Source organism: Coregonus clupeaformis, chromosome 6 (genome assembly GCF_020615455.1).
Source record: "Coregonus clupeaformis isolate EN_2021a chromosome 6, ASM2061545v1, whole genome shotgun sequence".
NCBI lineage: Eukaryota > Metazoa > Chordata > Actinopteri > Salmoniformes > Salmonidae > Coregonus > Coregonus clupeaformis.
The window spans coordinates 28,633,980-28,655,788 of record NC_059197.1 but is presented as its reverse complement, the minus strand read 5'-3'; the positions used below and the strand labels follow the sequence as shown (position 1 = coordinate 28,655,788).

The following is a 21,809-nucleotide window of genomic DNA, read 5'->3' as shown; positions in this document are numbered from 1 at the left end:
GGCTGCAGTTAGGACCAGTGATTATAAAACTATGTGGATGGGTGTAATAATCTCCCTTGGATTATTTTGTATTTTTCTTCAGGATTATGTTGAGCAGAGTCCATGAAGATTTAGAATGCCCTGTGTTGGATCATTCTGACCCAGTCATACTTGAATATGGGAACAAGACTCTCCAGAACAAACTTGAGATCACAACCTATCTCACGCTGAAAGCTAGTATTTTGCACGTTTGTTGATTGTTCAAAAGTGTTGTATGATTTTGATACAGCGATGTGAATTTCTGCATTTCCTTGTCATTTTTTAAATTATAAATAAAAAACCACTGTAGCCTCATTGTTATTGAAGGTGTTACTTTCCAAGGCAGAAATATAAACTATTGAATACTTGACATAGTCTTTACATTGACATTTTAGTCATTTATGAGACGCTCTTATCCAGAGCGATTTACAGGAGCAATTAGGGTTAAGTGCCTTGCTCAAGGGCACGTCGACAGATTTTTCACCTAGTCTGCTCGGGGATTAGAACCAGTGACCAGAATCAGATGCAATGCATTTAGCCTGCACAGTTATTTTGAAGACTAATTTATCTGGAGCAAACACGGGAATAATGCAAGTATTCAAATGGACTGAACTACAACATCACAAATCACAAACCCCTCATGAGACAGCAATATGCAACATTTATAGACTTCTTTGGTTTAGAAATTACACGTTTAGACACAGGGGTAGTAGGCCTATACCACATACAATGATTGAGAGATGATACCGATTGGCTATAAATTGAATGCACCAATGTGTAAATCGCTCTGGATAAGATGTAAATCGCTCTGGATAAATGATGTAAATGTAAATCTCAAAATAGTGTGTGATATCTGTGGATTAGAATGATAAACATGTTCCAAAACAGTGCTTCCATAATGGTATGTCCCATACATTCCATTAAAATAGGTAGAGTTAAATTGGAATTGGCTCTGTAACAAATTTGATTTTAGTTCCATGTTCAACATTCTAGAATCTACATAAGTGTTTTTTCTAGGATACATTTTTTTTATGAAACTGGATAACTTTTCTCATTAGACAACTTGGTATTACCCTGGAAATATTAATTAAGTGTTCAGCAAATGGACTTGCAGGTATGTATGTCTATACACTATGAAGCTCACTGTAATGCACAACATAGTTGTTTTATGTTGAAAACAACATATTTGATGGTATCTATCTTACTTTCGCTAATTGTAACAGTCATAGCTAACGTTAACGACTAACGTTAATTTACAGTTGTAATGTTACTAGCTATGTGCTTGTAGCCTATTCTGGATGTCCATTCACATTGTTAACGTTAATGTATTATTTGATATAGATACGCAGAGTGTAATTTGGTATATCGTGTATTATCCTTATGTGTAATATTCTAATTAGAAAAGATTGTGAAGTTAAATAACACTTTTGACATTTTACATTGGCACTTGGTGCCTAGCTACGTTACTGAGTGTTGCCATAGTGATGAATATTGATAGTTTCAGGGTCAAGGAGGCAACAAAACACAACTTGATATGTATTACTGATGGCACCGATATGGAAGAAGTCTATATCGATATCAATATATCAGTATAGGACTAGTAACTGTTTAGGCCTAACGCTTTACCAGAATGCACTGATTGACAGCTCATAACGTTAATGTTACTCAATCATGAGACTATAGAAGAACTTTCATGCCCACTATTTGTAGAATTTATTGATGATAATAATCTGAGATACAGTGTGGTGGTCTGAACTACCACAGCGCAACCTAGTGAGGGTTTAAAATAATAATAACCTCTTCGCAAAACCAATGAGTGAGCAATAAGGGGAATTCCCCACCCTTCTACGCCAGAGCGAGGCTGTTCATCTACCACCGGCATTCCCAGTATGCACCGCGGACAGACCAGCAAAAAATTATCCGGTAACTGAAAGGCCTGAGAAAAAAAGAACTTGAAAGGGGTAGCTGCTAGCTAATTAATTTCAAACGGTGTTAAAACATAGCTAAAATTGCTAACATGGCTGACAACGAGAAACTAGACAACCAGCGGCTGAAGAATTTCAAGAACAAGGGTCGCGATTTGGAGGTAAAGTATTCTGATTCCGTCGAAGGGTCCCCTTTCGTATGCGCTATTTTGTTGCTTGGGGCTGCGCTGTGTGACGTCGTTTGTAATTTTCAGGATCTGGAACTTTGCACCAAGCCCAAACCAGGCCTTATCTGATCGTCAAATAGATAGATCAAGGCTTTTCTATCCATCCACCCGACTTTCTGAATCTGATTAAAAGTAACCCTCAACACGTGAAACGTCCCATGCTAAGCTAACCGAGCTAGCAACGACTTCCAGTTCTATCTAAGCTAGCTAACTACAGGCCGTGATAGCAATGGGACACTGACAAACACGCTGTTCTAGCTAGCTATATTTGCTATTCGACAGTCATCTGAAATGTAGTTGGGTACCTGTGTCAGACAGCCCATCCAGTTTGGTTTTGAGGTTTGGAATTGACATGCCTACCCACATCTTTTCGGGGGATAATTTGATTAACTAAACGAGATTCGTATCCCGTTCTAACGACGGCGCTAGTCAGCCATCTCAGTGGTTTGGATTAGCTAACGTTAGCTAGCTAGGTATGTAGTTAGCTAGCCAGCTATAATGTACCACCCACTCCTCCCCGACTATAGCTTGCTGGCTATGTCATGTAGTTAGCTAGTTAACTAATGTATACGCAATTATCAGATGGTATATATCGTTAATTATATCAAAGTAGCCAGTAAGATTTTGAAACTGGTAGTTACCGTTGACCAACTTGGCTAGCTACTTAACTAATGACCTCAAAGGGAAAATTACGCAGTAAGAACCTCAACTATACTAGCTAGCTGGTCAGCTAACGTCAGCTAGATCAACTTAGCTAGCTAACGGTAGCCACCCAACTGAGTTTATTTGATTTTAGCTTCGTACTTAGTTGTTCTAAGTGTCAAATGTAATGGTACATGTTAGCCTCTTACTAGTTAACAGCTCCATTAACTACAAATCTTTAAATATTTCTGGTTAGCCAGTACCCGCTGATGGTAGCTAGCTAGGTTAGTATCTACCCTGCTAGCGTAGTTCATCAAAACAATGGCGGAATTTAGTTGGTCAGGGCCCCTTTACAGGCCTTGGCAGACCCATAACGAAAGTTATAGCCATTGTGAGGTAGGTAGATGGATGGATAGGCTGCAAGTGTAGGAGAGTTCAACATTAACGTTACATTATACTAACCAGTGTTTTCGCTAGTTTTGGAAGACAACATCGGGAGTCCGTGTGGTTGGACTCCCTGAGTTGTAAATCGTTCTGGTGGGTGGCGACAGAAAATAAGTTTCCTGTCAACAAAGGCATATGTATAATCTCTAGAAACTACTTACCAGATGTAAAGTGAAATGTGACCCTTGCTATCAAATATATATATATATTAATCCAATTTTTGTCCGAACTGCACCATATTCCTGCTGTGTACTGTGGTAGGAAGTCTCGTGTGTGGTCTAATGGCAGCCCGCTGTCTAACTCAACAGGAATAAGGTGCTGTTCAGACAAAAGTTGGATTCAGACGTTTATTTGATAGCAAGGGACACATTACACTTTACATTTGGTATGTAGAGTTCCTAGAGATTATGCACATGCCTTTGTTGACAGGGAAAGTTTTTTTTTTGGTGAGGCCATATTGTGGTAGGGTTATTTTACATCGCCAGCCATCAGAATGATCCACAGCTAGGGGAGTCCAACCAATACACAGACTCCCGATGTTGTGTCCTAAAGCTAGTTTGCACCCCGGCTGGAACAGTCTGGGGGGAAGGGCACCATACCGACACACAAGGCTTCTTTAACTTAGCTACATTTTCAGTTCAAACTAGTGGAAGCAAAATGATTATAGGCAAGGGGAACAGATGATAGAGGAACAATTATACTAGCTACGCCTGTGTGTTATGGTGTTTCAGCTAGATGGTCAGGAAATCCTGTTGTCTTTGTATCCGGTTTGACAAGAAGTGCGTTTCTCTTTTTAATGAAGTAATATGGCTAGTCAACGGCAGGGGCATTGTTTGCGGTTAACCACTAACGTGCATAACTAGGCTATATCACACCTAGACATGATAGAAGTGCTGCACTGTCTCCCACTTCACTGTGAGAGGGAAAATAATAATTTTCTAAGAAGGAAATGGGCAGGGCCCTCTTAGACAGAAGGAAGAATTTAACCTAATCCGATCATGACAAATGGCCAAAGGCCTGTATGTTATGATAGCAAATTACTTAATGAGGCCTTATCAAAAACGTCATGTCTGTCAATCAGGTGCTTGAAAATTGTCCCCCGTATTACCACTCAATATTAACATGAACCATTACATACAAAACACCAGGCCTGGAGCAGTTGAGATCTGTGTTAAGTCAGTCTATTTAAACGGTGTCAGTGTCATAATATGAGTGTGAGCTGGTGATTTCAGGCAGTGGTATGGCAGGCTGCTTCTATCACTGTGCCATCCATGGCTGTGGATGGGAACTAATGAACAATCTGACTCTGAACAGCTCTCTAAGCATGAATACACAGGATGCCGTCATCATATTGGGAGGATAAACATCTAATATATGTTTTGGGCTTGGATTGTGGAAGTATCAACAAACAATCAGGCACACATACAGTGTATATTTGGACTAGGCTAATGTATGCGTTTTCTCCCCTATAGACGATGAGAAGACAGAGGACAGAGGTGGTGGTGGAACTCCGCAAGGTAAGCATTCACCTTCTTTCCTTTAATCTATGTCAGACAAGATACAAATGCATTTCAATCAGGTTATGAAAGATGAGTTTAAAGGGATACTTTGGGATTTTGGCATTGAGGCCCTAAATCTACTTCCCCAGAGTCAGATGAACTTGTGGATACCATTTGTATGTCTGTCCTGTCTGAAGGTAGTTTTGTGAGCCAATGCTAACTAGCGTTACCCATAGACTTCCAGTCATTGTGCTATCTGCTAGCATCCCGAAGTGTCCCTTTAAAATGCCTGTTTAATAGTTGAGCCTGTTGCCATGCTGATGCATGTATGTTATGACGGCTGTCTTGCCCTGCTCTCTGCAGAACAAAAGGGACGAGCACCTGCTGAAGAGGAGAAATGTGCCCCACGAGGACATCTGTGAGGACTCTGATGCCGACGGAGACTTCAGATCGGTACGTGGCTCTGTTAAAATACTTTGAAAAAGCATCTTTCCTTCCTTCCTTGGAAGTAATCACTGATGTAATGGCGATTAACAGGGTATTTAGATCTATGGTAAGACTGAGTTCCTAGAACTGTTAGCTAAAAGAGATCCACATGCAGTCCAAATCAAATGGGAGGGGACCTCTTGCTGTTGCAATAAAAGATTAACAAAATAGGATTAATATCAACTGTACTGTTCTTTTACACAAAAAATATATATATTTTTTTGTGATATACAAAGTTTGTCTCCAGACATTGACTTATTTTTCCCAGTCAGGACTGCCTCTTACGGCCTGACTTATTACCCTGAGGTGTGGCCACAGTGCAAACAAACGCATGACGATACCTCTGGCTGTGTTTTGACATAGGCAAAATAAATTGTTCCCTAACCAACTACCTCCTTTTATCTTGCAGCAAAACACCTCTCTTGAAGCAATAGTACAAGTAAGTGCATCTCCCTCTCACACTTCCATGTTTGAAACATTTCTTACAGACACATATTTCCTTCCACTGTATGTGATTCCCTGTGTGCTGTTGTGTTGCAGAATGCCACCAGTGACAACCAGGGAGTTCAGCTGAGTGCCGTGCAGGCTGCAAGGTAGGAACTCTCTCCTCCTACACCCGGCTCTGGTGGTTGCCATGGTGATTCACACTCAAACATGGTTTCAAAAACCATCTCTAGAATGTTGTGGAGTGGCAGGTTCTGGAGCACAGCCCATTAATTATTTAATGGTTTTCGGCTTGCGTGGTAGACTTAGTTCTTTGTCATTGTCGCCGGGTTTGTGTAATTGTTGTGAGATTGCATTGCTATGTCATGTCTGTACTCAACAGCACCGGTGTTGCACAACAACTCAATGTGTACATTTCACGTTCCTTTATTTGATGTGTCTGTGTTTTGAGTGTCTTAAGTGCAAGTATGTGTGAAATAATTGACTTTTTCTCCCTGCAGGAAGCTGTTGTCTAGTGATCGTAACCCTCCCATAGATGACCTGATCAAGTCTGGCATTCTCCCCATCCTGGTGCACTGTCTGGACAGAGATGACAAGTAAGCAGGGCTTTACTTTGTGTTATAGATACTCTGTGTCTTACATAACACAAGTGGTTGTGACCTAATCATTGCTGCAGTGAATGTAAGCTAAGCATCGCTGCACTGAGAATGGATCTTTTCAGATGATGATGGAACCATGTTGCAATGCAAATGTGTCAGGATTTTCCATAATCAGATGTGAGGATTGTCATAACCACAGACTGTGGAATAACAACCCTTTCCATTTCTTGTTTCATCACTCTGTTTCTCTCTATCCCTCCCCTCTCCACCTTTCTCTTTCTACCTCATCTTACTTCTGCCTCCGTCTCCAGTCCATCTCTACAGTTTGAGGCTGCCTGGGCTTTGACCAACATTGCCTCGGGAACCTCAGAGCAGACCCAGGCAGTGGTCCAGTCCAGTAAGTACCAGCTCACAACCTCAGCGTAACCACTGCCAGCACACTCTGGGGGCTAGGTGGAATTTTCAATCATCATGCCTACCAAGTCTTGGATTTGTTGTTTATCTGACCCTGAAAAGCAGATTATTTGTAGTATTTGGTGATTGAGTTAGCTATTGAATATTGAGAGTATTTCCTCTCCTGCAGATGCTGTGCCATTGTTCCTGAGGCTGCTGCACTCTCCTCACCAGAACGTGTGTGAACAGGCAGTCTGGGCCCTGGGCAACATCATAGGTGAGTCTGGATCCTTTACTATGTGTCTGGGACACTCTAACAAGGGAGGCTGATTGTGGGAATGGCTCAGGGATTCTCTGATGTTTGTCTCAAGGCATTATCGGTGAGTGTTTGTGAAACTGTCTGTCTGTTCTGTGTCTGTTCCTAGGCGACGGCCCCCAGTGCAGGGACTATGTGATCAGTCTGGGCGTGGTGAAGCCCCTGCTGTCCTTCATCAGCCCCTCTATCCCTATCACCTTCCTCCGTAACGTCACCTGGGTCATGGTCAACCTCTGCCGCCACAAGGACCCACCGCCACCAATGGAAACCATCCAGGAGGTAAGAGAGGCAGTGTGTGTGTGCCACATGGGTCATGGTCAATCTGTCCTGGCAAAATGAGCTATGGACACTATCCAGGAGTTACTGGCTCTTGTTAGTTTTAGGCTCTTGTTAGTTTGTCTATCTGAGTCTCTGGCTGGCTGTCTGTCAGTGTGTTGTTGAATCTGAGCATTATTTACAGTAGTGTACATGGGTGTGTGTGCCCCTGGGATATATAAACTCAGCAAAAAAAGAAACGTCCCTTTTTCAGGACCCTGTCTTTCAAAGATAATTTGTAAAAATCCAAATGACTTCACAGATCTTCATTGTAAAGGGTTTAAACACATGCTTGTTCAATTAACCATAAACAATTAATGAACATGCACCTGTGGAACGGTCGTTAAGACACTAACAGCTTACAGACGGTAGGCAATTAAGGTTACAGTTTTGAAAACGTAGGACACGAGGCCTTTCTACTAAAAACACCAAAAGAAAGATGCCCAGGGTCCCTGCTCATCTGCGTGAACGTGCCTTAGGCATGCTGCAAGGAGGCATGAGGGTTGCAGATGTGGCCAATACATTTCAATGTCCGTACTGTGAGACGCCTAAGACAGCGCTACAGGGAAGACAGGACGGACAGCTGATTGTCCTCGCAGTGGCAGATCACGTGTAACAACACCTGCACAGGATCGGTACATCCGACCATCACACCTGCGGGACAGGTACAGGATGGCAACAACAACTGCCCGAGTTACACCAGGAACGCACAATCCCTCCATCAGTGCTCAGACTGTCCGCAATAGGCTGAGAGAGGCTGGATTGAGGGCCTGTTGTAAGGCAGGTCCTCACCAGACATCACCGGCAACAACGTCGCCTATGGGCACAAACCCACCGTCGCTGGACCAGACAGGACTGGCAAAAAGTGCTCTTCACTGACGAGTCGCGGTTTTGTCTCACCAGGGGTGATGGTTGGATTTGCGTTTATCATCGAAGGAATGAGTGTTACACCGAGGCCTGTACTCTGGAGCGGGATCGATTTGGAGGTGGAGGGTCCGTCATGGTCTGGGGCGGTGGGTCACAGCATCATCGGACTGAGCTTGTTGTCATTGCAGGCAATCTCAACGCTGTGTGTTACAGGGAAGACATCCTCCTCCCTCATGTGGTACCCTTCCTGCAGGCTCATCCTGACATGACCCTCCAGCATGCCAATGCCACCAGCCATACTGCTCGTTATGTGCATGATTTCCTGCAAGACGGGAATGTCAGTGTTCTGCCATGGCCAGCGATGAGCCCGGATCTCAATCCCATTGAGCACGTCTGGGACATGTTGGATTGGAGGGTGAGGGCTAGGGCCATTCCCCCCAGAAATTTCACAGCAAGAACTGGCAAATCGGGTGCAGTCCATGAGGAAGAGATGCACTGCAGTACTTAATGCAGCTGGTGGCCACACCAGATACGGCCTTACTTTTGACCCCCCCCCCTTTGTTCAGGGACACATTGTTCCATTTGTTAGTCACATGTCTGTGGAACTTGTTCAGTTTATGTCTCAGTTGAATCTTGTTATGTTCATACAAATATTGACACATTTTGCTGAAAATAAACGCAGTTGACAGTGAGAGGACGTTTCTTTTTTTGCTGAGTTTATATCCATCTGTCTGTCCTCCTGGCTCCTGCTGTACATTCCTATTTCCTCCCAATGCCACTCTCCTCATGAGAGAGATGGAGGGATTGATCAGTAGTTGGCTGGTTGTCAGTTGGATGAATGGAGGGAGGGAGAGAGGAGGATTAGTCAGTACCCAGCAGGTGTGCTCCTAAGCTGGGGAAATGAGGGCTGATTTAGTGCTCAGAGCGGCATGTCTGTGGAAGAGGCACCACTGCTGAATAATACTGGACCATGTCTCTAAAATTCCATAAGCCCCTTAGAAAAAAGGCGTGGGAAATTGGGATCCTTAACGCTACGAAGAATCCCTAACCGAAAACAATGTTTTGTCCCCCCCCCACAACATTTAAAATCGCAGTGCAGTTATCACAAAACATTATTTTCAGTGTTATAGCCTAACTAGACGATGGGCTATAAATATAAAGGCTCTCCCCTTTGACCACCACCTCACTCAAGCCATGAACTTTCTCAACCTTCAGTCTCTTGTCCGTCAATCAACTCATGATGATTATGTTTTTTAATTACTTGTTTGTTGCTTTACATGCCTTTTGATATTTCTTTATGTAATGAATAGTGCTATATAAGTTGAATAAATAAAGTTGTGTAATTTAGGTAGACTCAGCGATATGAAGTAGATGCAGAAAGTAAACAGCATAGTGGGTCAATTTTAGCAACAACTAAGAGTGTTGAAGCAACTTCTCCACTGTTTTGGTGCCCTGGCTAACACCCCTGTGAATGGCGTGAAGCCAACCCAAGCAGATACTGTGTGTGACTGACTGTCAGAAAGCGAAGTGTTCCATCTCAATATCCTAGCCTATTCATTGATGATAGGCCCTGCTTTAATGAAGTTGCGAGACATTGCAAGCCCCAAATATTGTGAGATACAGCTTGCCGATAGATGGCCCTAGTGCACGGTTCTGCCTGGTGGCCGACCTGCCTATACTGTGCCCCTCCCCTCTCTCTCCGTCCCTCGCTAGCTCGCTATGAAAGATGTGAGTGTTTGTTCTCAGAAGTACGGCAACTAATCAGTCTCCACTGTTCCAAAAAATACTGAATCTTAGGAGTCGATTTCCTAGTGGAATCTAATCTTGACACTCGGAAATGGGAGTCAATGCGGGGAGTCAACGTTGAGGAATCAATTATTTTGGAGTTGACTCGCCACCACTACGTCATCATTGTTAACAGTTGGGAAAATGTCAGAGAAAGGCAAGCGTCAGCAGTTAAGTCCTGTATTGCAATACTTTAACAAGTTAAATGAGAAGGAAAGGCCAACTTTACGAGAGGTACAGTAATGGTAGTACAGGTGCAATGCTAACCATCTGGAAGGGACGCTCAAACTGTTGCTGGCTGCAGCACAGCTGCATTGTGGGAATATACTGTTCCTGTCATTTTGTTGGCATCTCCCTCATTGACTATCTTGCTCTATCCCTCTTTTTATATCTCAGATTCTTCCAGCTCTCTGTGTGCTGATCCACCACACTGATGTTAATGTGAGTATTCCTAAATCACTGATTGTATCCAGAAAGAGACAACCCAAATAGTAAAAGTTGACATTGATAATATTGATTGCCCTCTTTTAATAACCACAAGCAGATATTGATATATGATCCATATGTTGATGAATGTGTGAATGTTTTGTTTTTGGGACCTTTGACCCCTGTAGATCCTGGTTGACACAGTGTGGGCTCTGTCCTACCTGACGGACGCAGGCAACGAGCAGATTCAGATGGTCATCGACTCGGGCATCGTGCCCAACCTGGTGCCCCTGCTTAGCCACCAGGAGGTCAAAGTCCAGGTATGGAGACACAGATGCCCGTGGGCCAAAGATCTAGGATCAGCTTAGCCTCCCCAAATCCATCATTAACCACAAAACAGATCAGCATCTAGGAGCAGCTTCACCCTACTCAGTGGGGCTCAGGAAGACCGATGCACACCAAATGCAATGGTTGCTTTTGTAAGGACTGAACTGTTGCCCTACCATAGCTGTTTTTGCAGATGTGATGGAATCAGATGGGTGTGTAAGCAATATGGGGGTGGCTTCTCTATGCTCATCAGAAGGATAGGTAGAGCCATCATATTACTTAACCCTATCAGTTTCCTTCAGGTCTGCAAACACTGAAGGGGGTGGGGCTATGGGTGGTTTTTGGTCAAGTACTTGGAGACCTGTGGACTGCGGTGGTTAGATAAAGTTACGTTGGAGTGGGTAAGGCAGGGGTTAGGAAAAGAGCTCTTGTCCTGAGCTGCAGTGTTTTGACCTGAGACGGATTCCTGTCTGGCCAGGTGGGGCTGTTGGGTGTGTGTGTAAGCCAGTTACTATGGTGCAGTAGGTAAGCTGACCCTAGAGATGATACTGCTCAGGACTTGAATGGGTCTTACTCTTGGCCCTGATGCCTTGTCTGTTGCTTACTGTGCTGATATTCATACTCAGTCATTCTTTGGGTGGTGGTTCTATTTATTGGTTGGTTTGCTTACTTTAGTTAGTTGCATGAATGTTCGTTGATGCTTGGAGTTGTTTGTATTGACTGCTATGTGGAACTTGATTGTGTGTGTCTCTAGACTGCTGCGCTGCGGGCGGTGGGCAACATAGTGACTGGAACAGATGAACAGACCCAGGTGGTGCTCAACTGTGACGCCCTGGGACACTTCTCCTCTCTCCTCACACACCCCAAGGAGAAGATCAACAAGGTAACACACACACGCGGTAAAACATACACTCCGCACCGCTTCACCTTGCCACAGCACAGCAGGTGTCAGTGTGACTGATCATGCTAGAAGTGATGATATCAGAGACATGGTGCTAGTGTGAATGCTGTATGAATCACAGTGAATGGGGATATAACTATTAGTTAGGTACTCGCATCATGGAAGAGCCGGATCAAGAAGACTTCAAGGAGCTGATGGAAATTGCAGTTTGAGTAGATTTTGGGTGGTCTGGGGTAGAGTGTGAGATGTGAGTGAGTGCGTGTGTGTAGTATTTATGGGTGGAGGATAGTGGGCGCTGAAGACCCATGGGTCTCTGCTGATATCGGAGTGCATCTGAGGCCTGTCACTCAAACAGAGGTCCCTCCCTCAGTGACTGAGCCAATGATTAGGGCCTCACGACCGCCCCTGCCCCGCCCCCAGCACCCCATCTCGACCAGGGGCCTCCGCTCTGAGCAGGCCCCTGGAGTCTGATCTAGCTTAGTCCACACACCTTTGAATTCCACGTGGGAACTTCTCACTATTTCTGCAGTCCTCCTGACACACGTGCACACACACTGACTGCTTATTCAGTCTCTGTAAGCCCTGCCTCTATCACACAACACTTGAAGGAGTAGTCGCAGACTGAGTGCTGTTTCTTCTCCCGTCCTGCAGGAGGCAGTGTGGTTCCTGTCCAACATCACAGCAGGCAACCAGCAGCAGGTGCAGGCCGTCATCGACGCCAACCTGGTACCCATGATCATCCACCTTCTGGACAAGGTCTGTTTCATCACTGTCACTGCTTCATTCATCAGTTCATCAGAGATTTCTCATGCACAAAATGAAGCAGTAATGAGTATCATATTGGTGAAATATTAATTGAAATGTTTTTGCAGGGAGACTTTGGAACACAGAAAGAAGCAGCCTGGGCCATCAGCAACCTGACAATTAGCGGGAGGAAGGACCAGGTGAGCTCAACTGAGTCCTACCCACTTTACCACATATACCTCACATCCATCCATACACTCAAATTCCCACTGTTTTGTAAGCTGACCCTTCTCCTCCGGTCCTGTAGGTGGCATACCTGATCCAGCAGCAGGTGATCCCTCCCTTCTGTAACCTGCTGACAGTGAAGGATGCTCAGGTGGTGCAGGTGGTCCTGGACGGCCTCAGCAACATCCTCAAGATGGCCGACGACGAGGCCGAGACCATCGCCAACCTCATCGAGGAGTGTGGAGGTGAGAGCCCAGCCCACTGTTACCTAAAACATAATTGTTCCTATCTACTATTTATGTTGAAGTATAGTGATTGTATCTCAGTGGCTGTGTAGATTTGACTGCTGAACCATCTCTCTCTCTTCCCCACCCCTCAGGTCTGGAGAAGGTGGAGCAGCTCCAGAATCATGAGAATGAAGACATCTATAAACTGGCCTATGAAATTATTGATCAGTTCTTCTCATCTGATGATGTAAGTCAGTTCTCTAATATGGTCATGTCTTGGTTGGGGAAGGTACTGCATACTACATTGTGTGGAATGTCTTATTTGTATAGATGATTGACTTGTTATTGTCTCATGTTCAGATTGATGAAGACTCCAGCCTGGTTCCGGAGGCGATCCAGGGGGGAACGTACGGCTTCAACTCCTCCACCAACGTGCCAGCAGAGGGGTTCCAGTTCTAGAAGGCATCTCGGGAGTCTGGAGTTTTGTTCGCGATGCAGCACTCTGTTCAACATAAAACAAATTAGGAGAGAAAGAGAGCGAAAGAGTGTGAGAGAAATTAGATCCATTGTGCTTGGCTCGTGGGATCCGTGGCTGCATCTTATCTGAGAAAATGTGTGGATTTCGTTTGGCATTCCGGGGGAACCAGCCCAAATGAAGTTTGAGATGGCGAGTGGGTGCGAGTGAGTGAGTGGCAAAATGTGTTGTAAAAAAACAAACATCTACATCGAATGCGTTGAGACATGCCAAGTATTGGAGCTGTCGACTAAAACGGAAAACTACTACAATGACAACAAAAATGCGGCGTCAGCCCGGGGAGAATCAAAATCAAGAAATTGAGGCAACAAATCACAAAAACACAAAAGGAAAACCAACAAAACAAGCGTAAGATGAACCATATGACAATTCTGCGGTCCTCCGACCGGAGGGGGCGCCACTTCCTGTGCGCCCATCCCCCAATCGGCCACGCCATCAGACGTGTGTGTGAATGGACCCTTTGTGTATGAATGTCTGGACTCAGTGCTGAGGAGCCAGGTTCATCTCCTCCAACCGGAGGCCCTCGGTGGGGCGTCTCCCCCCCCCTCCCCCCGCGGCGGTGGGCAGGGCCAGAGTCCAGCTGCGCGTGTGCGAGAGAATGGACAAGTGGCGTGTGTGCGCGTGCGTGTCTGGAGTGTGCAAGAAGACTGGATGTGAACGCATGCAGAGAGAGCGAAAAGATACATAACATAAGAGTAACAAAACCGAGAAGCGCAAACTAAGGAAAATACAAGAAGAAATTCTGCCTTCTAAAGAGGCAGATACAAATCCCTGAACGGAAGAACTTTGGAAATGAAAAAATAAATAAGACATCATCACAAGGGTTTTGTTTGTTTTAACTGTTATTAAGTTAGTATTAATTGACACTGGACAATGCTATTGGCAGGTGGAGCAGTGGGTGCATTGTATTCAGATGCATTTGGTGGCTTTTGGACTTTTCTTTTTGCATCCAGTGTGTACTATTTTTATTTTCTGCTTTTACTTTCATTGCTTATGTAAGGTGATCAGGATCATATTCCACCTTCCCACAATAACCATACCTTTGCACCAGATATGGGTTTGATGCTGTGAAATTCTGACATCATCACTATTGTCAACCAAATGACTTGTATACTCCCCTAGCATGATTTAATGTTTTTTTCTTTCTCTTGGAGCAAAAATCACTGCTTTGCAGTATTGTAGCCATAGCTTTGAGCTTTGACTTATCACAAGGGGTAATGAAAAATGGCAGTTATGTAACTTCGATTCATAACCTTTGCATGTACTAAACTATAGCACAGTTAATTTTAGTTTTTTTTTTAGTTTCTTTAGGCTGTGTACACAGTGTAATATTTATTTTTTTGTAAACTGTGCTGTTTAAATGTTACATGTCTCCCCCTCCCTTACTGACTTAAGTTTCTGATTTGAAGATTTAATCTGAACAGTTTTGCACATGTACTGCAGAGTGAGAGGCCTGAAGTCGTTCAAAAGGTGTGGTTAGACTATCAAATCAGACCTGCCAACACCTTCAACAATATGCGTCATCCAACCACAATCTTTGTTTTGTATTCAGTTGTAGCCATGATCAACTCATGTTGAGCCATTTTAGGGAATTAGAATTAGATTTTATTTTTTTAGGAGGGGCAATAATTGTTCTGCCTCGGATGTTGAGGCACCCCTGAGTTTGGGAAAGGTAAGTATCGGGGATTGGACCCCCTAGCCTCGACAAGGTGTCTCAATGATACATGTTGTACCTCCCAAACCCTTGCTCCTGCCCCCTCTTTTCCATTTAGGTGCTCAATCTTACCCCATTTTTCTGTGTTAATTTCAAAAACACTAGAAATTGATTACACTTTGTGGTCATAACCTTCTGTTGAACATAGTTTAAAAAAATTTTGCAGCAGCAGCATTCCTTGTTAGCAAAGATGTGGTTTCAAATGTAACAAATGAAATGGAAGAAAAGGTGGTTAACCTGTTGAGTTGGATCTACAGGATAGGTTGTCTTCAAGAAATAAATAGTGAAACCCACAGGTATGGTCTGTTTGTCTTCTGTTGCCTCTGGTTTCATTTAGGATCAGATCTGTCATTTGCAGTATTTCAATATCTTTGTCAAACATAACGTCCTTGTCCGCGATGCAGTGCTATGGTGAAAGAAGTTGTGCATTAGTGTATATATTTTATACTGAGTACCTTTTTCTTTCTTTACTACATATACAAACGTACATCCAAACATCTCATCTGCCCAGACCCGCATGCTCACACCCCCATCCCTAAGGCCTGCATTAGTTTGCCACTTGCCCATAAATTGTATAAATTTGTATTTCTCGGTCGCCCATGCTATTTCAATAAATCATTAGATTTTTCCATTGTGTTAATGATGGCGGAATGATTGATTTCTAAAATTGGTGTACGTTTTTTCAAGATGAGTGTTGAGAAGAGAATCGTCCAGCCATTGGGTATATCAATACACCACCATCGGAGGTTACTTTGTAACCGTGCGCTTGATTTACATTTCTTATAGGCAGGCACATGATTGGGAAAAGGCTGCTGTAATTCGCATGCGCACTGAGATACTATAGTCAGGAACCAGAACGAGAGTAAGAGGATATTCCGCACGTATCCGGGCATCGGTGAGTGTTTTGAAAATAACCACACACTGTACTTCGTGAAATTAAAAAGCTAGGCTTTTCTTTCAGTCGTATCTATCATAAAGTTTGAAAGGGTTTGAGTTTGTGATTAAAAATGCGCAGTAGCCTCGTTGAAATGCATCCCAAATAACCAGCTGTGATGTAAATGTGTCAGGCAGATAGTGGCATCGCAGTTTACTTCCAAAAGCGAAAACTTAGGGCAGCTTTGCAGGGTTTTTAAAGTGTCTTCATGCTTTTGTTTTATTTTGTTAATTGAGTAAGCTTATTTATGCCAGAAATATGAGTGTGAACGAAGTCTGTTATAGGCTACTATGTTACAAGCTATGTCTATTGTTGTACATTGTCAAGAGTGCCGCACAAATAGGAAGGTAAAAAAACCCACTTGTAGCCTAAATTTCGTGATAAATCCAAATTAATCTCAAAACACTTTTTTAAGCGAAATATCATTCTAGACCTGGTCAGACCGCTAACTGTTATGATCATGTTATTATTTCAGCAAGAATAGTGTCACTCAGGTGTTGGGGTGCATCACGTGAACATATACCTGTCTGCAATTTAACCTGAGGTGCCAAATGAACAAACTGCTATTGTACAGTTAGTTTAGTGCAGCCTGCCACCAAAATGAGTGGGCTCTTGCAAACCCCCACATTATCTACACTACCGTTCAAAAGTTTGGGGTCACTTAGAAATGTCCTTGTTTTGTCCATTAAAATAATATAGAATTGATCAGAAATAGAGTGTAGACATTGTTAATGTTGTAAATGGCTATTGTAGCTGGAAACGGCAGATTTTTTATGGAACTGGCAGCTTCATTAAATAGTACCCGCAAAACACCAGTCTCAACGTCAACAGTGAAGAGGCGACTCCTGGATGCTGACCTAGGCAGAGTTGCAAAGAAAAAGTCCAGTGTTATTTTGCCCATCTTAATCTTTTCTTTTTATTGGCCAGTCTGAGATATGGCTTTTTCTTTGCAACTCTGCCTAGGTCAGCATCCCGGAGTCGCCTCTTCACTGTTGACGTTGAGACTGGTGTTTTGCGGGTACTATTTAATGAAGCTGCCAGTTGAGGACCTGTGAGGCGTCTGTTTCTCAAACTAGACACTGTAATGTATTTGTCTTCTTGCTCAGTTGTGCACCGGGGCCTCCCACTCCTCTTTCTATTCTGGTTAGAGCCAGTTTGCGCTGTTCTGTGAAGGGAGTAGTACACAGCGTTGTATGAGATCTTCAGTTTCTTGGCAATTTCTCGCATGGAATAGCCTTCATTTCTCAGAACAAGAATAGACTGACGAGTTTCAGAAGGAAGTTCTTTGTTTCTGGCCATTTTGAGCCTGTAATCGAACCCACAATTGCTGATGCTCCAGATACTCAACTAGTCTCAAGGCGGCCAGTTTTATTGCTTCTTTAATCAAACTGTGCTAACATAATTGCAAAAGGGTTTTCTAATGATCAGTTAGCCTTTTTGGATTAGCAAACACAACGTGCCATTGGAACACAGGACTGATGGTTGTTGATAATGGCCTCTGTACGCCTATGTAGATATTCCATTAAAAATCAGCCGTTTCCAGCTACAATAGCCATTTACAACATTAACAGTGTCTACACTGTATTTCTGATGAATTTTATGTTATTTTAATGGACCTTTTTCTTTTCTTTTGAAAACAAGGACATTTCTAAGTGACCCCAAACCTTTGAACGGTAGTGTTTGTAATACAGTACTAGTAATCTTGATCTCTGGTAGTTGGAGCTTTTAGTGTTTCCTAGACTTATTTGTTCTGTTACATTTCTGGCAATTGCACTACACTGTAGCCAAACCGACTACATTATACTGTAGTTGGGCAACCTGTCCCAGGAAAACCATTCTTTAGTCATTATGTAACCAGGGCCGGCTTAAGGCATAAGCGACATAAGCTGATCGCTTAGGGACCCTGTTTTTTAGAAACTCAGTCAGGTTCTCAACTTACTGTTGAGTTAGAATAGTTCCAAATTTGGTTTTGAATCAGCAGTTTTTAAATTGTTTTGTCAGTCACTGACAGTCACTCAATAAGCCAATCAGCTAACCATTTTTTGATTGGTTAATTAGTCTAGCCAGTTATCTAAACTTGTAGAAATCCTGGCCGAATACCGACCGGGCACGCAGGACACATGCCCAGGGGCCCTGACCTACAGGGGGCCCCCATTGACTTAGTCACTCTCACTCAGATATCAGGGCATAAGTCATGGCAAAATGTGTAAAATTGCAGGAAATTAGCTGTAAAACTGCAAAAATGTATATCCACCCCATGGCAAAATGGAAAGAATTGCAGGAAATTAGCTTTAAAACTGCAAAGATTCTCTGCCCCATTGCAAACTGAGTAGAATTGCATGACATTTATTATACAATTGCTACATTTTCTCTCTGCCCCATGGCAAATGTGTAGAACTGCAGGAAATTAACTTTAAAGTGTAAATTTCTCTCTGCTGTCAAGAGGGTGCCACTATTTTTTGTTAGTGGTGGGGGCCCAACCAAATCTCGTTTAGGACTCCCAACCGGCCCTGTATGTAACACTATTACACTAACCATATTGCATCCCTATTTGAATTAATTATTGTACTGAAACAATTCTCATGTGGGTCTGTGTTGTTCATCTCAGCCAACCAACCTTATTTGTTATGTATGCAGCGAGCAATGTGCAAGTGGCAATAATTGTAGTGCCCGACAAACCTATACATGGGTTAGACTGAGACAGTAGAAACTGCTGATCATCCGGTCAGACTGAAATAGCTTATAGCGGTGAGGTGGGAGTCATCCAGTGTGAAGTCGTCATCCCCTGCTGTCCAGGTTTGGAGGTACTGGTTTGGCACTTTCATTTTAATATGCTAGTAGGCCACAGAACTACCAACCACTAAACTTTGCAGGTTGTCATGAAGCGACTCCACCTGTTGATGAATCATTATAATGAACCAAACACTCATCACCAACAATTAGATTGCAAATATTAAGCCAAGTGGTTCTTGGAGTCTTTGTCAGGACAACTCAAACCTTTGAACTTCACTCTTGATTTAGAATACTCAAGTGTTGTCCGCTCCTCCAATTACAGGCTAAACGATGCATTGAATTGCAAGAGCAGAAACAAGCCAGGTACGCAGAGCCTCATTGTCCCATCACCCCACCGCAGCATGGAGAACCTAGAGGAGGACCTGACATGTTCAGTGTGCTATTCCCTCTTCGCTGATCCTCGGGTTCTGCCCTGCTCTCACACCTTCTGTAAATCCTGCTTGGACAACGTACTCCAAGTCTCTGCCGTCTACTCCATCTGGCGTCCACTGCGGCTCCCACTTAAGTGCCCCAACTGCCGCAGTGTGGTAGAGCTCCCACCAACAGGTGTTGACGCATTGCCCATAAATGTCTCCCTCCGCGCCATCATTGAGAAGGTAACCATTTGTTTAATACGTTTTTATTTGATCTTAGGTCATTGTCACATCGGGGCATATCTTTATAGTTACAGTATAATGAAGTGGTATATCATCTATTTTATTCCCATCTTTACCTGTCAGTTCCAGAAGGACAGCCAACCACGGCCCCCCTCCTGCCCTGAGCACCACCGACAGCCCCTCAACGTCTACTGTGTCCAGGACCGCCAGCTCATCTGTGGCTTCTGCCTAACAGTGGGCCAGCACCAGGGACACCCCATCGATGACCTGCAGGCAGCCTTCATCCGGGAGAGGCAGGTGCCCACTCACCTGCTGGGGAGGCTCTCAGACCACCGCCTGGCAGAGGTGATGTATCAGTTTATTTACCAGTAATAATGGATTTAATGCATTTGACCAACTTCTGGTTAGATTATGTGAAGTGTTATTTCCTGAAGGTGTGTAAACTGGGGGAGCAGCTGGAGCAGGAGAAGGCCAGCTGTGAGGGCCTAGTGAGGCAGGACCGGCAGGCCGTGGAACAGTACTTCCAGGGACTGGAGCTGGTGCTTTCTAGGAAGAAAGAGGCTTTCATGGGGGCCCTGGACACAGCAAGCGTGGAGGTGTCTCTGGCCTACGATCCACTCATCCAGAGGCTGAAGGAGCTGCAGGTAAGGATAGCCTGGGTCGGTGTTGTTGTCATGACATTACTTCCTCACCTTTGATTGTATATTATGGTGCCACCCTTCCCCACAGGAGGAGCAGCTGGACCTGTTGTCTCTGGGTTCGGCCGTGGAGGACGAAGACTCTCCCCTGGTCTTCCTGGAGAAGGTGTACCTGTTCCGGGAGAGGGTGGAGGCACTGGTAAATGCACCCCTGCCCAGAGTCATATCCCTCTCCATCACCCCCCGTGCTGCTGAGTACCTGGAGCAGCACTGGGCTGGTGTGACCATCGGAGAGCTGGAGGAAGGGCCGGTGCCTCGGTTCTTCTGCTGTGCAAAGCCCACCCATTCTGGGGACGGTTCTTAGGACAGAGGCAGGGAGTCACCCTGGAGGCTGGGTCCAGGATCTGTTGCTGCAGCCCACTCCCCCTGTGGTGCTTCTGGGGCTGCTGCTGCTCCTGGCTGCCGTGTGGGTGAATCCTGTTGGGGGAGCATCTCTGGGCTTCTCCCTGCTGTCCCATCTCAGTCAGATGGTGCACGACCTAAGCAGTGAACTGACCGCCTCACTATGGGAGACAGCAGGCTTCCTGTACGCACAGACAGTGGAGGTGGTGTGGCGGTGCAGCTCTGCCTTCTCCACACTGGGGGAGAACACCTACCAGCAGCTGGCATCCCTCTACAAGACCCTCAGCTCCTGACAGAAAGACACATGGGTCTTCACTTCAGGAAGGACCCCAGCACCTGGTGATGTAAGGTCTTAATGTCACTCTCCTTTGGTTTGGGATTAATGCTAACTGTGCCTAGTGATTGGAACTTCTCTGATGCAGCAGGATACAGTTGACAGAAAACAGGCGTTACTTCTGGAACTAACCCTGACCCCAGCTAAAGCGCATCACAGGAAGATACTGCCTCATGTACCACAAAGTGAAAAACAAACTTTTCACAAATCCTGAAATGCATTCAGCAGATTGGAAGCTGTTATATTCAACAATAAGCCATAAAAGGTACAATTTTCATAACCTTATGCACAACTTTTTCAAAGACATTCTATAGCTCTACATGCAGTATACTGTAATAAATAATACTATAGGACTGTTGCATTTAACTCCAGCTATTTAACCTTCACCAGAAAAGCCTTCTGTTAAATCAAGTATGGATTTTCTATAAGTCAACTACAATGCATGTGTGCTTCGAACACACCGACTGCGTTGTTGGGTTTTGGTACACCAGAAGTACATTCATTTCCAATGGAACGCTGCGTTTGCCTTGCAGCATTGCGTTCTGTGTGGTGCATACGTTGGATTTATCGAACGTAAGCGTAAACGGGTTGACAGAAATGGTAGCAGAAGGTGTATGTTGAACTTTTGTTTCACACATATTTAGATGATGTTCAAAGCGTTACAATAATCTTGTGATACCTGTCGGAATTAAATTAATGGGAAGACAGGTTAAGTCTCCATCTCAGGATGAGTGGATTGAGTGTTGCTCCAGAGATATCCCAATTGTTGTGCATTAGCACTTGTATCTTGTGAGGAAGTGGTTCAGTAGGTTTGTTGCATAAACAGTTAACCAGTGCTGTCAATGAGGCATGAAATCTATATAAATTCTCTCAGTTCCTCACTGATGGAACATATAGCTAGTCTTCAGGTTTTTTTACCTAAAAGATGGAAGACCTACAGCTCATTGTGCTAGTACTTCCGCACAAGTCTTCCAGGGCAACATGTCCCATTTAGGGTCACAGAATATTTTACTAATGAGTGAAGTTATAGTAATCAAAGTATTCAAAGACCAG

The 21,809-nt window shown here is 44.2% G+C and overlaps 2 protein-coding genes across 2 annotated transcripts; both read left to right on the top strand.

Annotated features, from left to right (window-relative positions):
- Nucleotides 1-1,881: 1,881 nt before the first annotated feature.
- Nucleotides 1,882-15,352, top strand: LOC121567652 (importin subunit alpha-3). Its single transcript, XM_041877841.2, has 17 exons — nucleotides 1,882-2,104; nucleotides 4,729-4,773; nucleotides 5,119-5,208; nucleotides 5,651-5,680; nucleotides 5,782-5,834; nucleotides 6,186-6,281; nucleotides 6,596-6,681; nucleotides 6,868-6,954; nucleotides 7,103-7,272; nucleotides 10,357-10,401; nucleotides 10,575-10,706; nucleotides 11,468-11,596; nucleotides 12,266-12,370; nucleotides 12,487-12,558; nucleotides 12,666-12,828; nucleotides 12,963-13,057; nucleotides 13,171-15,352. The coding sequence occupies exons 1-17, from the start codon at nucleotides 2,036-2,038 to the stop codon at nucleotides 13,267-13,269; spliced, it is 1,566 nt and encodes a 521-aa protein (XP_041733775.1). The 5' UTR covers nucleotides 1,882-2,035; the 3' UTR covers nucleotides 13,270-15,352.
- A 559-nt stretch (nucleotides 15,353-15,911) lies between these two features.
- On the top strand, nucleotides 15,912-21,276 carry LOC121568303 (tripartite motif-containing protein 59-like). Its single transcript, XM_041878855.2, has 5 exons — nucleotides 15,912-15,954; nucleotides 19,049-19,382; nucleotides 19,506-19,727; nucleotides 19,817-20,026; nucleotides 20,112-21,276. Exons 2-5 carry the CDS (start codon nucleotides 19,128-19,130, stop codon nucleotides 20,382-20,384), a joined length of 960 nt encoding a protein of 319 aa, XP_041734789.2. The 5' UTR covers nucleotides 15,912-15,954; nucleotides 19,049-19,127; the 3' UTR covers nucleotides 20,385-21,276.
- Nucleotides 21,277-21,809: the final 533 nt, after the last annotated feature.

Bases quoted from the DNA above. Each gene is read 5' to 3' on its own strand.
- LOC121568303 (XM_041878855.2), top strand. From the start codon at position 19,128: ATGGAGAACCTAGAGGAGGACCTGACATGTTCAGTGTGCTATTCCCTC. The intron at 19,728-19,816 runs GTGATGTATCAG...TATTTCCTGAAG, and splicing joins CAGACCACCGCCTGGCAGAG to GTGTGTAAACTGGGGGAGCA. The intron at 20,027-20,111 runs GTAAGGATAGCC...CCTTCCCCACAG, and splicing joins AGAGGCTGAAGGAGCTGCAG to GAGGAGCAGCTGGACCTGTT.
- LOC121567652 (XM_041877841.2), top strand. From the start codon at position 2,036: ATGGCTGACAACGAGAAACTAGACAACCAGCGGCTGAAGAATTTCAAG. The intron at 6,955-7,102 runs GTGAGTCTGGAT...GTCTGTTCCTAG, and splicing joins GGCCCTGGGCAACATCATAG to GCGACGGCCCCCAGTGCAGG. The intron at 11,597-12,265 runs GTAACACACACA...CCCGTCCTGCAG, and splicing joins CCAAGGAGAAGATCAACAAG to GAGGCAGTGTGGTTCCTGTC.